Below are 12,625 nucleotides of genomic sequence, written 5' to 3'. Positions count from 1 at the left end.
AAATAATTTTAAGAGTATACACTTAAAAGTTATAAGTATTATAACACAGTGCTGAAGTATAATAGAAGACATGAGTCTCTTTTCCCCTAAATTCTTAAAATAACAAGAGTATACACTTAAAAGTTCCCAGTATTATAACACAGTCCTGAAGTATAAGATAAAACATAAGTCCGTTTTCCCCTAAATTCTAGAAATAACAAGTAGAGTATACACTTAAAAGTAAGAATGCATAAAATAAGGAAATAAACAATTATAGTAGAGAATTGCAAACAGATTTTTACATCTGAAATAAGAAATCCCTTCCCTCCATCTTCTAAGTTAGTTGTCAATGACGATATGAAGTACAACCCTTTTCGAATAGCAATGCATTATCAAATGCATGAGATTATCTTAGACAAAACTAACTATTGTTCTATGAAAATGTAAATTCCCAGTAAAGCATCCAGTACTCTATGGTGTTGATCGTTCACCAATAGTATACCCCATCAAATTTGAATAAGTTCTAATTCAATTCAGGAAAATCACAAATACTCATACTATATGGTTTAGGGACAGAACGATGGGGTTGATCTTGTCAGATCTGGTGTCCCAATTATGGTTGATATTGAAAAAATTGTTTCCGATTTCCTTAGCAACTTATAAATTGCAGGCAGTTGTGATAGATTCTCAAAAAGATAGAAAACGATAATACCTAAACATTACTAAAAAGCACTGAAAATTATAACCCTAGACTTATTATTTGTACACATAAGGGAACTCACATCATTTATCATATTAAGAGTAGTAAGATATGATATCCAAGATAAAGAAGAGTGGAGAAACAATCAAATATCAAAAGTGGTGTACCTCCTCAATAAGCCTGCCCGGAAAGCTCAAGATATTGCATCGGATGTGATGATGCAATGTTTATTTCCTCTGTACAGCTGAGTAAACCAAGCAAAAGAAATATTCACTACTTATTTTTCAAGTGAAGCTCTGGTATCATGTTAAGGACAGAAGGATCCTCCTTTACAACATTTACCAAAAACCTAGTTGTTGTTGCATCAAAAGAGAAGCCCCTTCCCGCCATTTCCTTCATAAATATTACCATTTCACTAATTTTTCTGCACCTGAGAAATCCTCGCACAATAACATTATAAGTGATGTCATTTGGCCAATAACCGTTCTCCTCTATTTTTCTTAGCATATCATTAGCTTCATCTATCAACCCTTCTCGACAAAATCCATTTATCATTGAATTGTATGTTCTCACATTTGGAAGCAATCCAATTGAAGAAAGCTTCTCAAATATGGCACGAGCTTCGTCGAGTTTACCATTTTTGCACAATCCATTAATGACAACATTGTAAAATGCAATACAAATATCTTCTCTCTTTCTTTCCAACTTATTAAAGAGCGGCATAGCTTCTTCAACAAGTCCGTGCTTAAAATAACCATTGAGCAAAGTGACATGAGTGTATATATCAGGTATGGGTCCCGCAAATAGCATCACAGCATAAATTTGTTTTGCATTGACAATTCTTCCAACGTCAAACAAACCGTGCAAGATAGTATTGCAGGTAATAACAGTAGGCTTTAATCTTTTTTCAAAAATTTCATGAAACAATTGCAAGGCCTCGACCATTTTCTTTTCCTTACAGTATCCATTTATAAGTTTATTATAGCTAATTATATTAGGTTGAATATTCTTATCTATCATGGAATCAAAAACACTCCTCGCTCTATCCAGTTGACCACGCAAACAATATCCATCCATTATCGCATTGTAGGTGATTATATTAGGCGCTACACCTTTTTCGATCATGTGTTCCATTACTTCCTTGGCATCTTCAACTTTCCCTTCTTTGCATAGTCCATCTATTAGTATGGTGAAGGTGCGCACATCTGGATAAATGTTAAGGTTCACCATCTCAGAGAACAAAGTCTTAACTTTTTCCCACTGACCAAGCTTACACAAACCATCAATTAACGAACTATATGTGAATATGTCCGGAGGAAAACCTTTATGCTTCATCTCGTTCAAAAGGTTGATGGCAGCATCCGAGTTTCTATCTTTGCAAAGGGCATCTATGACGATGCTGTAGTTAAATATGTTGGGCTTAGTGTTCCCTTGTTCCATTAACCGGAGCAGACTTAAAGCTTTTTGAGTATGACCCCTTTTCCTGAGCTCATTCATGACGGTTCCATACATGACGTCATTAGGCTCACAAATATTCTCTCTCACCAATTTTTTGAACAAGTCAACTGCATCTTTGACCTTATTCTCAGCCAAGAACCCCCTTAATAGGGTGTTAAAGGTGACATAACTAAATGAAATATCATTCTTCAAGTAAATGGGTTACACCGAAAATTCAAACTCAACACGATGCATCAGACAATAACTATTAATCACGATATTCAAGATGAAATCATCAATTGGGATACCCGATTTCTGCATTTCTCGAAAAAGAGAAATCACAGAAGAGTAGTGCTTCATATTGAGCATAGTTTTAAATAATTTAGAGAAGTCGACAACAGACAACAGAAGGAAGAGGCTTCATTCTAACCATTTGATGGAAGAAAGTAACAGCATCATCTAAACATTTGAAGTTATCAATCTTGCTATTTAACCCCAGTTTACCCTTCACTGAAATGGATTTATTATTATGGCAAGAAGAATAAGGTCTTGCTGAAATTGCAGAACAAGAATGGAAACTAGAAATAAAGGGAATAATAATATCATTGAGAGAAATTTTCCTCATCTTCGATGGCTAAGAAATCAGTCAGTGTGATTCGGTGTGCCCTAATTTTGTGCAAAATTGTTACTGATAAGTGACTCACCACTTTTGTGCTAGCTCAGACTAAAGTAAAATGGTAAAGTGGAGCACAGAGATACTGAGAAAACTATCAAAATGGTTCTTAATACGTGGGGTTGAACTATTTTAATCCTTCGTATATAACACATGATCAAAATAGTCCTTAATAAATGGGAAAAGTGATTAATTTAGTTCTTCATAAATATCACTTGTTCAAAATAGTGCTTATGTATGAAAAAGTTATTAGTTTAGTCTTAAACCTTAAAAGTAACCGTACAAGTTAAAAAAATTATTAAGTTTAACTAGCAACGTAATTCACGTGAGTTGCAGAAAAATATAAAATAACGAGAGTGAAACCTTTCGCCCATAACCAAATGAGAAGAAAGGTCAACTTTTGTTACCTTCAACTGAAGCTCTCATGCCAATAATTAAAGGTTACAAGAAGCATGTATGCTCCATTGTAGCAGCATACACGGTGGTGGCAAAAGGGAAATGGTAGTTTTTCTTCCCTCACATCAGTTAAGTTGCTGGTTAAACTTAACCTCTTTCTTACTTGAGATGTTACTTTTACGGTTTAAGATTAAAATAATCATTTTTTTCATACATTAAGGACTATTTCAATTATATGGTATATATAAAGGATTAAAATGATCACTTTTTCATACATTAAGAACTATTTCGATTACGTTGTATATATGAAGGACTAAAATGATCACTTTTCCCATACATTAAGGACTAATTCGATCATGTGATGTATACGAATGATTAAAATAATCAAACCTCCAGGACCATTTTGAACATTTTCTCAACAAATACTCCTATTGTAATTTTTCTTTTTCACATTTTAAGAAATTCAAAACTTTCACCCAAAATCCTAACCTATATTTACGTTTATTTCTACCTATCTATAGTAATAATATTATAAAAACATGAATACAAAGTTAATCGACTCATGCTAAATTATTTCTTCAAAGGACAAAAAAGGGTCATTTTCACTTTTGCCCCTATTTTGTGTTGATCTTTGATTTTTGCCTATCATAACAAAAAAAGGAAGAAGGTTATTTCCTGCTCTAAACCTGCATTGTTTGAAGTTAGGTTTGATAAAACTAAACTTGAGACGCATGTTTGCTTGGTTCAGCCATTTTTGTTCGAAATTAATGTATATATGGCTAGAGTTCAAACATATTTTTTTCGAAGTTAGACTTTATAAAGACTAACTTCAGACACCATATGTATTAAGTTATCCGAAGGAGATACATGTGCAAAATAAAATAACATAAAAATAAAAAGCAGCACAGATTAAATGGTGGCATCAAAATCCGGTACCTGTGCACTTAGCCCATGGCTGTTGACCGGCTGACTTATGCAAATTTCCTTTTCTCAATTCACCGTTTATATTTTGTTCCTATTTTATAAGTTATGCAAATATGTCCTTGCAAGTTACCATTTCAAACAACTTTAAACTCATGTCTAATGTTTATTCATGTATGCTCGACCTTATAGACAAAAACATTAGATTGTTGTCTAATGTTTCCCATAATTTACAAAATTATAAACTAAGATCTAGATAAGATTTTCAGTTTGCTCAAAAAAGAGATTTTTTAGACCGTGACTTAAAAGGTCCATAAATCGTGAGAGATATAAAAAATGATCATTCACCAAAATAACTATATCCATATAAGAAACAACCGATGGAAGTTTCTATTTTTGCCTGATGGAAGTGCACGTGGAGGGCCAACAACACAAATAATTATAACAAATTATTTTCCAATAGGTACAGCCAACAACACAAATAATTATAACAGATTATTTTACAATAGGTACTAACTTTCCATCTTCCAAAACATTGGTGGTATAGTTAAGCATAATTTTTTATAAGCAGTGTCATCATATAAAACAGTGAACAACTGAATAAATAACTATGTCTCATATTATAAAAAGACCACTCAAATCATATTAATAAAAAGCAGTATCATATTAATAACCATATAACATATCAGTGGCGTACGCAAAAAATTTCATAAGTAGTGTCACCATGTAAACAATGAACAACTGAATAAGCAACCATATATCAAATTATAAAAAGACAACTCAAATCATATTAATAAAAAACCAGTTGCTACTCAAATCATATTAATAAAAAACTAGTTGCTTTTAGGAATCAAATGGGAGTGTATGATAAATAGATGTGAAGCTAATTGGGTTTGAACCCACAACCTCCGAACACGAAACTATAGTACCTGACCACGAGGCCAGCACGCAACTTTGTTGCAAGTAGTGTCCTTTTAATATAGCATTGAATTTTCGTTTTATTTATTTTTTATATTTATTTTTTATGTATGTATATCTAGTAAAAAAATTGACGAAGCAGTGTCACGTGACACCCCTCGGGCGAAGGTAAATTTGCCCCAGGGCACAGTTACCCAAATATGTACTGGCGGTAGGTAGCAAGTACCTGGTAAAACAGTGGAAGTGTGCACAAGTTGATTAAAACAAATGCATACACACCAACACTCGAGAGAGTAAAGAATTTAATGACGAGATGAATGAAAGTTATGCCAAGATTTTATCAAGCAACTAATATATTGTTTGTAGCTTTTGGACAACCTTTTATCACATTTCACCTCAACGAAGACTAAGGATTAATGCATCACATCTTGGAGAAAAATGAAGTACATACAACTTAAAGGAATCATGTTTCATGTGTGATGAAACTCCATAAGGACTAGTCCAAAACATCGAGATCAAGGATTTCTAAGCACAGCCAATCTCTTCTCCAATTCATCGATCCCCGAACTGCAAGCATAAAGACACCACAACAAATGTATGTGAGCGAGTTAATGAGATCACCAAAATTGAAGAGTCTGCGCAACTTGAGATTTATATTTAAACCACACGTTTCAAAAGTCTTCATTTCATTCTAAAGACTCTGTGCCTAGTCAAACACCTTCACATAAATTGGGACGGAGGGAGTACCAAACTTAATTCACCAATAGAATTCAAACTCATGATGTGCGCCTACTACACATCCTTCCCCGTTACACTACCTTTATTGTTAAACCAATGCCTAGGCTTTTTTTTTGTTTTTTTTTGTTTTGTTTTGTTTTGGCTCCATAGGTTTAATCTCTTGAACAAGCATGCGAGTAAAGGAAAAGGGCAATAAAGTAACAAGTTGACTATATATCAAAAGAAAATGAGAATGAACCTGCTTGATTCCTCGGTCCTTTTACCAGCAGCTTTGCCCTTGGGAGCTGCCGACAACTATCAAGATTACAACATGGGATCTTCAATTTAACAGAGTATTTGCACGTAACACGTTTTCTTCTCGTAAGTAAGAAGACTTTCATTGTGAACAAAAATTTAAAACTAACCTGTGAGGCAACATCAACTCCAATTTCATCAAGGACCTGCAAAAATAAGACAAATTTACTTGCAAGAAAACGATCAAATTTATGTGTAGATACACATTTAAATGCACTTCAATAATTGTTTGGTTACTAAAAAGAAAATTCCACGTTCAATCTTAGCTCCATTTTCGATGAAGATCCAAAGACAAAATATGGTACAAAACTTCATCTCCGTTTGAATCTGAGATACTGGGGGTCGCCCATTTTGCAATTGAAAATGTCCAAATATATTCCTAAACAATTAAAAAGGTCCAAACAAACCCCAACGTGGCTTCCACCATTAATGCGGGGAACATATTTATTTAGACGTTTTTAATTTCAGGCGTATATTTGAGACAGAAAATAACGGTGGGGGTTTCTATGAGCTGATAGGTTGACGAAGTACATATATAAGAAAATCACAGACGTTAGGGGCATTTTTTGCCCTTTTCCGTAAAAAGAATCCAGATTAATACATTCTATTAAGAAGACAAAGATCCTGAAGAAACCCAACATGCAATCTGAGCAATCAAAAGTACTCACTTCATTTTTAATTGTTCGTCTTACTTTCATATTTAGTATGTTTCAGAAAATGTCTCTTTCCTAATTTGGAAACTCTTTAATTTCAACATCTCACATGACATGTTTAAGAACACAAGATTAAAGGGCATGTTGGCATGATATATCTTTAATTTAAGAGCACAAGATTCAAAAGTCTCCTTTACTTTCTTAAATTCCGTGCCTAATCAAACTAATACAAACAATTGAAACGGAAGGAGTGATAAATATTTCCAATTAAATCAACTACTAAGATACTCCCTCCATCCCGTAATAAGTGTCACCTTAGCCAAAAAAAAAAATTGTCCCATAATAAGTATCAACTTAGGAAACCAAGGAAAATTGGCTAGTTTTTTTCCAAATCAAACCTTGGACAAAAACTGAAAAGTTAAAGTAACATCTAACTGATGATTGGACAAACCATATAGTAACTGGGTATTGTTAGATTCCAATATCAAAAGGACTACTGCTCATGCATGCTCTAATCAAGAGGAAAAAGTAATTTATTTTTATTTTGTAGGGGTAATTTAGTATACTTCACATTGCATTATTCATTTCTTAATCTGCATGTTTTTTTTCTAAGGTGACACTTATTATGGGGCGGAGGGAGTAGCATAAAGTAAACGAATACTTGCTAGGTGCACGCCTACAAATAATTTTCAGTCATTATTGAAAAAAGCTTTTAAAAGCACACCTGATTTGTCAAATCTTCAGTTTCCTCTTCCTCTTCGTTATTATCTATAGCATCATCTATGGCGTCTGACATCATTTCAGTCTACAAATACAAACACCATTTTATTAAGTTGACTTCTAATAATCTGAGGAGATATGATTTTATTTAAGATCCAACAGACAACGTGCAATCAGTCTTACCGTCATATCCAATTGAGCTTATAATGCCTCTGGAAATCTTGACCCTATGAAATGGATAATAGCACTTTCGGTCCCTAAGTTATTTGTAAGTTCTGATTTTGGTCCTTGTGATAGATATATTGGTAAATTCTGATTTTGGTCCTTGTGGTAGATATACGACTCAACATATCTAACCTTTAGTTAATTGAAATGCGTGTTTTTGGTTCTTTCGTATAGGAAATATGTTATATTGAGTATTTATAAAATTATATTACCGTCAAATATGAAGTAACAATACAAATTTAATGTAATACATGAGTAATTAAGCGGTGAAATAGTTAATAATCATGATAAATTTGTGAATGTTCACAAGTAAAGGGATTAAAAATTCATAGTTCAATTAATTGAAAGTTTAATATGCTAAGTCAAATAACATAGGTACTAAAAGAAGAATTAACTGATAATTCAGGGACCAAAAGTGCTATTGACCCGTATGAAAATAAACCAAATAAGGGAGGTGACAGAATAAAAGGAAGAAAAAGGAACAGCGGAAAGAGGAGTAAATAAACACGAGAGAATCGAGCTGCTAGACCCGACATACGCACGTCTTTAATTTATCTGCAAGGAGCTAAAAGGTTTCGAGAGAACGAGAAGTTAATTGGAATCCCACCAACTAGTGAAGAGTGCAGATGTCACAACGTTGGGGTATGGATCCGAGTGCGGATACGGGTGCTGGGATACAGCCAATAAATGTATATTACGACATATATAAAGAGTATATTTTGATTAGTTAAAGTTTTAGAACTAAATAAAACTTCGTTCTTTTATAAACAACAATATTCTATTCTTACCTTGGTAATAGAAAAGAACTCTCATACTTCATATCACTGTACATGCATGCATACATACATACATATATATGTGACATAAACCCCAAAAGCAAACCAAATACCCTATCATTTTGTACTTCTCAGTCATAGAATGTGGTCAAAGTACCCAAGATAAGTTGACCAAGAAAGGTATGGACTATGGATTCCACACCCACGCCCAAACCCATGTTGTGTTGACATTGGTGCGGTAGCTACTTTGAAGAGTCCATGCAACATAGATGAGGAAGAGTCCTTTTTATATTTCATTCTCTCATGCAAACAAATAGAAAAGTAAAAATTAGATGTCGCGAAGCCGTCAAACCTTATTTGTAGTAGTCATAGCCTTAGTAGCTCCTTTCACGCCTGCAGCAACCGAAGATTGGGCAGACTTTGCCTGCAAAGGGCGCTTTTCAAATGAATCGTATAAAGGGGAATGAAGAACTGAAATCAGTAAGCATGTAACATGACTTGGCAGAGTACCTAGTGTGAGTCGGTATACCTCTCATTTGAGCATGACCACCTTGCAAGTTGGCTATTTGATGTCTAAGCCTGATTAACCAATGTGCTAGAACTTTTGTTGCTATCTGAAAATGCAGAGGGGAAGCAGATGACAAATCAGTTCCAAAGCAGACAGGCTAATCCATATTCTAATAATTACAGTAGAGAATTTCAAACAGAGCTGTCTTTAAAAAAATTCCTTCCCTCCATGTTCTAAGATAGTTGACAATAACTGTATGGAGTATGACCCTTTTCGAATAACTATATACATGTATAACCTATCAATTTTGAACAAGTTCTATTTCAACAAGGTATCTGGTACTCTTGGATCATATATAAACTTCCAAAATATATCTTCATCCAAAAAAATAAACCTCAAAAATATATTCATAAATATGGTGTTTACCGTTCATCTATAGTGTAGAATATCAATGTTGAACAGGTTCTATTTCAACTTCAGGAAAATCACAAACACTCATACTATATGTTTCAGACAGAAGGATGAGGTTGACCTATCTGCAGTTGTACATCTCCCTGCCATTACAAACACCTTATGAGTGTTGTTCCTCTTTATGCATTTTTATTGAAGAATAGGTGAGTTAGTGATATATTCTTTTTATGAAAAAAAATAAACTGAAGACATGGAAAAATGTTCTTATGATCTGATTAATTCGCTACCAGTTTTCCATTTTAGGAACATGAATTCAAATTTCCACAGCTAAATTCCCACTATCTGAATTATATTCCTATACTCCAGTACTCCCAAGCTCTGGTATAAAATGCAAACCTGGCTCATCTCAGCTTATCTCTGTTACAAACAGCCCTGTACGACGGTTTAACCATTAACTGCTACCGAGAACAAGATGATCAGCCCTGAGGAAAAAAACTCTTAATTACTCAAAGCTCTTGCATATCGAGATGTTTTGCCTCAATAAAGGTAACAAAACACATTTGAAGACATATGGAGTTACACATATGCAATCTTGAAATAGAAGTCCAGCTAGGCATTAGGCCAGACTCAGAAATTAGTTTCAATTAGATATAGATGCAACTCTTGTTACTTTGGGACAGCTATATTGCTCCTTAGGAAGCACACGAGCTACAACTTCTAACTACCAGCTTCTAACTTAAGGCTGAAACTCTGCCAATGAGACACAGAAATCTCAGCAGTGCACAAAACTTCCAGATCCACAAACAAGGGATAAAATTAACATCACATGGCACTAAAATTCTACAGGGATAGACCAAAATAAGATGGTTGCGTCGAGCTATATGATCTGTTTGATGGTCTTAAGTATGCAGTTATTGACCATCAAAACTTTTCACTTTTTAAAGAGGTGCCACAGCTAGAATTTGATTTTCCTACCGGAGATAGCAATCTCGGGATGTTGATATTACCGAGACTTTAGAAATAGAACTTACTGATCAATTCAAAATCAAGTGAATGACCTGCGGTGAGCCACTTCAAACTTACCATGGAGGAAAAAATTCAACCAAGACATCCTTCGTCTCCTCCAGCACAATTTCGTCAAAGTTATCTGGAGATAGTAGAAGGGGAACCTTGGAGCAGCAGTAAACTTCTCTCTCTGTGACCTACAGGTACAATAGTATAGGCGAATAAACCAAGCGAAAGAAATATTCACTTCTTATCTTTCGAGTGAAGCTCTGGTATCATGTCAAGGACGGGAGGATTCTCCCTTATAACGTCTACCAAAAACTCAGTTGTAGTTGCATCAAATGAGAAGCCCTTTCCAGCCATTTCCTTCATGAAAGTTGACAGTTCGCTAATTTTGCCGCACCTGAGAAATCCTTGTACAATAACATTGTAAGTCACATTGTTTGGTAAACAACCGTTTTCTTCCATTTTTCTTAGAATATCTTTAGCTTCATCTAACAACCCTTGTAGACAAAATCCAGTTATCATTGCATTGTACGTTTTAGCATTTAAAAGCAATCCCATCGAAGAAAGCTTCACAAAAATAGCATGAGCTTTGTCGAGTTTACCATTTTTGCACAATCCATTAATGACAACATTGTAAAATGCAATGTCAGTATCTTCTCTCTTTCTTTCCAACTTATTAAAGAGTGACATAGCTTCTTCAACAAATCCGTGCTTAAAATAACCATTGAGCAAAGTGACATGAGTGTATATATCAGGGATGGGCCCAACAGATAGCATCTCATCAAAGAATCTTTTTGCATCGCCTATTCTTCCAACTTCAAAAAACCCTTGCAAGATAGTATTGTATGTAACAATATTAGGTTTTGATCCCTTTTGAGAAATTTCATGAAACAATTGCATGGCCTCGGCAAATTTCTTTTTCTTACAGTATCCATTTATTAGTATGCTATAGCTGATACTGTCAGGTTCAATGCTCTTATCTATCATGAAATCAAAAATTCTTCTCGCACTATCCACTTGACCACGCAGGCAATATCCATCCATTATTGCACTGTAGGTGATCACATCAGTCCATCTATCACTATGGTGAAGGTGCGCACATTTGGATAAATATTATGATTTACCATCTCAGAGAATAAAGTCATCAATTATTGAATTGTATGTGACTATGTCTGGAGGAATGCCTTTCAATTTCATCTCGTTCAAAAGGTTGATAGCAGCATCTAAGTTTCCATCTTTGCAAAGGGCATCTATAACAATGCTGTAGATGAATATGTCGGGCTTAGTGTTACCGTGTTCCATTAACCTGAGCAAACTTAAAATTTTTTGGGTATGGCCCCTTTTGCTGAGACCATTCATTACGGTTGCATACATGACTTCGTCGGGCTCACAAATGTTAGCTCTAACCAATTTTTTGAACAATTCAACTGCATCTTTGACCCTATTTTCAGCAAATATCCCTCTTATTAGGGTGTTAAGGGTGACAACATTAAGTGGAATGCCATTCTTCAAGTAAATGGGTAACACCGAAAATGCACAATCAGCATGATGCATCAAGCAATAACTGTTAATCACGATACTCAAGATGAATCCATCAATTGGGATGCCCAATGTCTGCATTTCTCGAAAAAGAGAAATGACAGCAGAATAATGCCTCATATTGAGCATAGTCTTAAATAATTTAGAGAAGTCTACAACAGAAGGAAGAGGTTGTGTTTTGACCATTTGATGGAAGAGAGTAACAGCATCATCCAAACACTTAACATTCTCAAAATTGATGGTTAACCCAACCTTACCCTTCACCGAAATGGATTTATGACTATGGCGTGAAGAATAAGCTCTAATGGCTGAACAAGAATGATAGATAAAGGGAATAGTACCATTGCGAACAGAAATTAACTTCATCTTCAATGGCTAACTTAGAACTGAACAATTTCTGTGAGTGAGAGAGTGTTACCCTAATTTTAGGAATAATTTTGACAGAGGGATTGTGTACTCGGAGCACATGAGAAGATAACAACAGTAGTCCTTATGTTTGACGGTAGGTTCAAAATAGTCCCTTGAGTATGCATTTAATAGTTTTGGTGCTTTAAGTTTTCCAATTAATTTTTTAGTTTCCGTCAAACATTTACCAAACTCTGTCCTTTACATTTGATAGGAACTTTAAAAAAAAAAAAAAAGCAGCGACAACTAACATTTAGAGATACAGCTCTTATACTAGTTTTTTTTTTTTTTCCTATTTTTATTTATTTCGAAAGTTTGATG

At 34.5% G+C, this 12,625-nt stretch overlaps 3 protein-coding genes and 1 pseudogene across 5 annotated transcripts; all 4 read right to left on the bottom strand.

The window, feature by feature from the left end:
* Positions 1-852: 852 nt before the first annotated feature.
* Positions 853-2,855, bottom strand: LOC132604945 (putative pentatricopeptide repeat-containing protein At1g12700, mitochondrial; annotated as a pseudogene).
* A 2,441-nt stretch (positions 2,856-5,296) lies between these two features.
* Positions 5,297-10,591, bottom strand: LOC132605732 (vacuolar protein sorting-associated protein 2 homolog 3-like). Of its 3 annotated transcripts, none has more exons than XM_060318940.1 (9): positions 10,433-10,591; positions 9,746-9,831; positions 9,365-9,492; positions 8,941-9,044; positions 7,613-8,854; positions 7,434-7,514; positions 6,167-6,202; positions 6,001-6,056; positions 5,297-5,591 (listed from the first exon to the last, which is right to left on the bottom strand). In XM_060318940.1, exons 5-9 carry the CDS (start codon positions 7,616-7,618, stop codon positions 5,540-5,542), a joined length of 231 nt encoding a protein of 76 aa, XP_060174923.1. In that variant the 5' UTR covers positions 7,619-8,854; positions 8,941-9,044; positions 9,365-9,492; positions 9,746-9,831; positions 10,433-10,591; the 3' UTR covers positions 5,297-5,539. The 3 variants fall into 3 exon arrangements, with proteins under 3 accessions (XP_060174923.1, XP_060174921.1, XP_060174922.1); XM_060318938.1 differs by having other exon boundaries at positions 8,783-8,854; XM_060318939.1 differs by having other exon boundaries at positions 8,783-8,854; positions 8,960-9,044.
* Positions 9,801-11,404, bottom strand: LOC132606090 (pentatricopeptide repeat-containing protein At3g22470, mitochondrial-like). Its single transcript, XM_060319427.1, has 3 exons — positions 10,670-11,404; positions 10,433-10,551; positions 9,801-9,831 (listed from the first exon to the last, which is right to left on the bottom strand). Exons 1-3 carry the CDS (start codon positions 11,402-11,404, stop codon positions 9,801-9,803), a joined length of 885 nt encoding a protein of 294 aa, XP_060175410.1.
* On the bottom strand, positions 11,334-12,372 carry LOC132605731 (putative pentatricopeptide repeat-containing protein At1g12700, mitochondrial). Its single transcript, XM_060318937.1, has one exon. The coding sequence runs from the start codon at positions 12,263-12,265 to the stop codon at positions 11,489-11,491; it is 777 nt and encodes a 258-aa protein (XP_060174920.1). The 5' UTR covers positions 12,266-12,372; the 3' UTR covers positions 11,334-11,488.
* Positions 12,373-12,625: the final 253 nt, after the last annotated feature.

Source organism: Lycium barbarum, chromosome 8 (assembly GCF_019175385.1).
Source record: "Lycium barbarum isolate Lr01 chromosome 8, ASM1917538v2, whole genome shotgun sequence".
Classification (NCBI taxonomy): Eukaryota; Viridiplantae; Streptophyta; class Magnoliopsida; order Solanales; family Solanaceae; genus Lycium; species Lycium barbarum.
This window is presented reverse-complemented; position numbering and strand designations above follow the sequence as displayed.

Coding starts and splice junctions, on each gene's coding strand:
- LOC132605732 (XM_060318938.1), bottom strand. Junction 6,203..7,433: donor CTGAAGATTTGACAAATCAG/GTGTGCTTTTAA, acceptor TTATTTTTGCAG/GTCCTTGATGAAATTGGAGT. Junction 5,592..6,000: donor AGGACCGAGGAATCAAGCAG/GTTCATTCTCAT, acceptor TTATGCTTGCAG/TTCGGGGATCGATGAATTGG.
- LOC132606090 (XM_060319427.1), bottom strand. CDS start 11,404: ATGGATGGATATTGCCTGCGTGGTCAAGTGGATAGTGCGAGAAGAATT. Junction 10,552..10,669: donor CAACTACAACTGAGTTTTTG/GTAGACGTTATA, acceptor TTGTACCTGTAG/GTCACAGAGAGAGAAGTTTA. Junction 9,832..10,432: donor GTTGAATTTTTTCCTCCATG/GTAAGTTTGAAG, acceptor TTTTTTCCTCAG/GGCTGATCATCTTGTTCTCG.
- LOC132605731 (XM_060318937.1), bottom strand. CDS start 12,265: ATGAAGTTAATTTCTGTTCGCAATGGTACTATTCCCTTTATCTATCAT.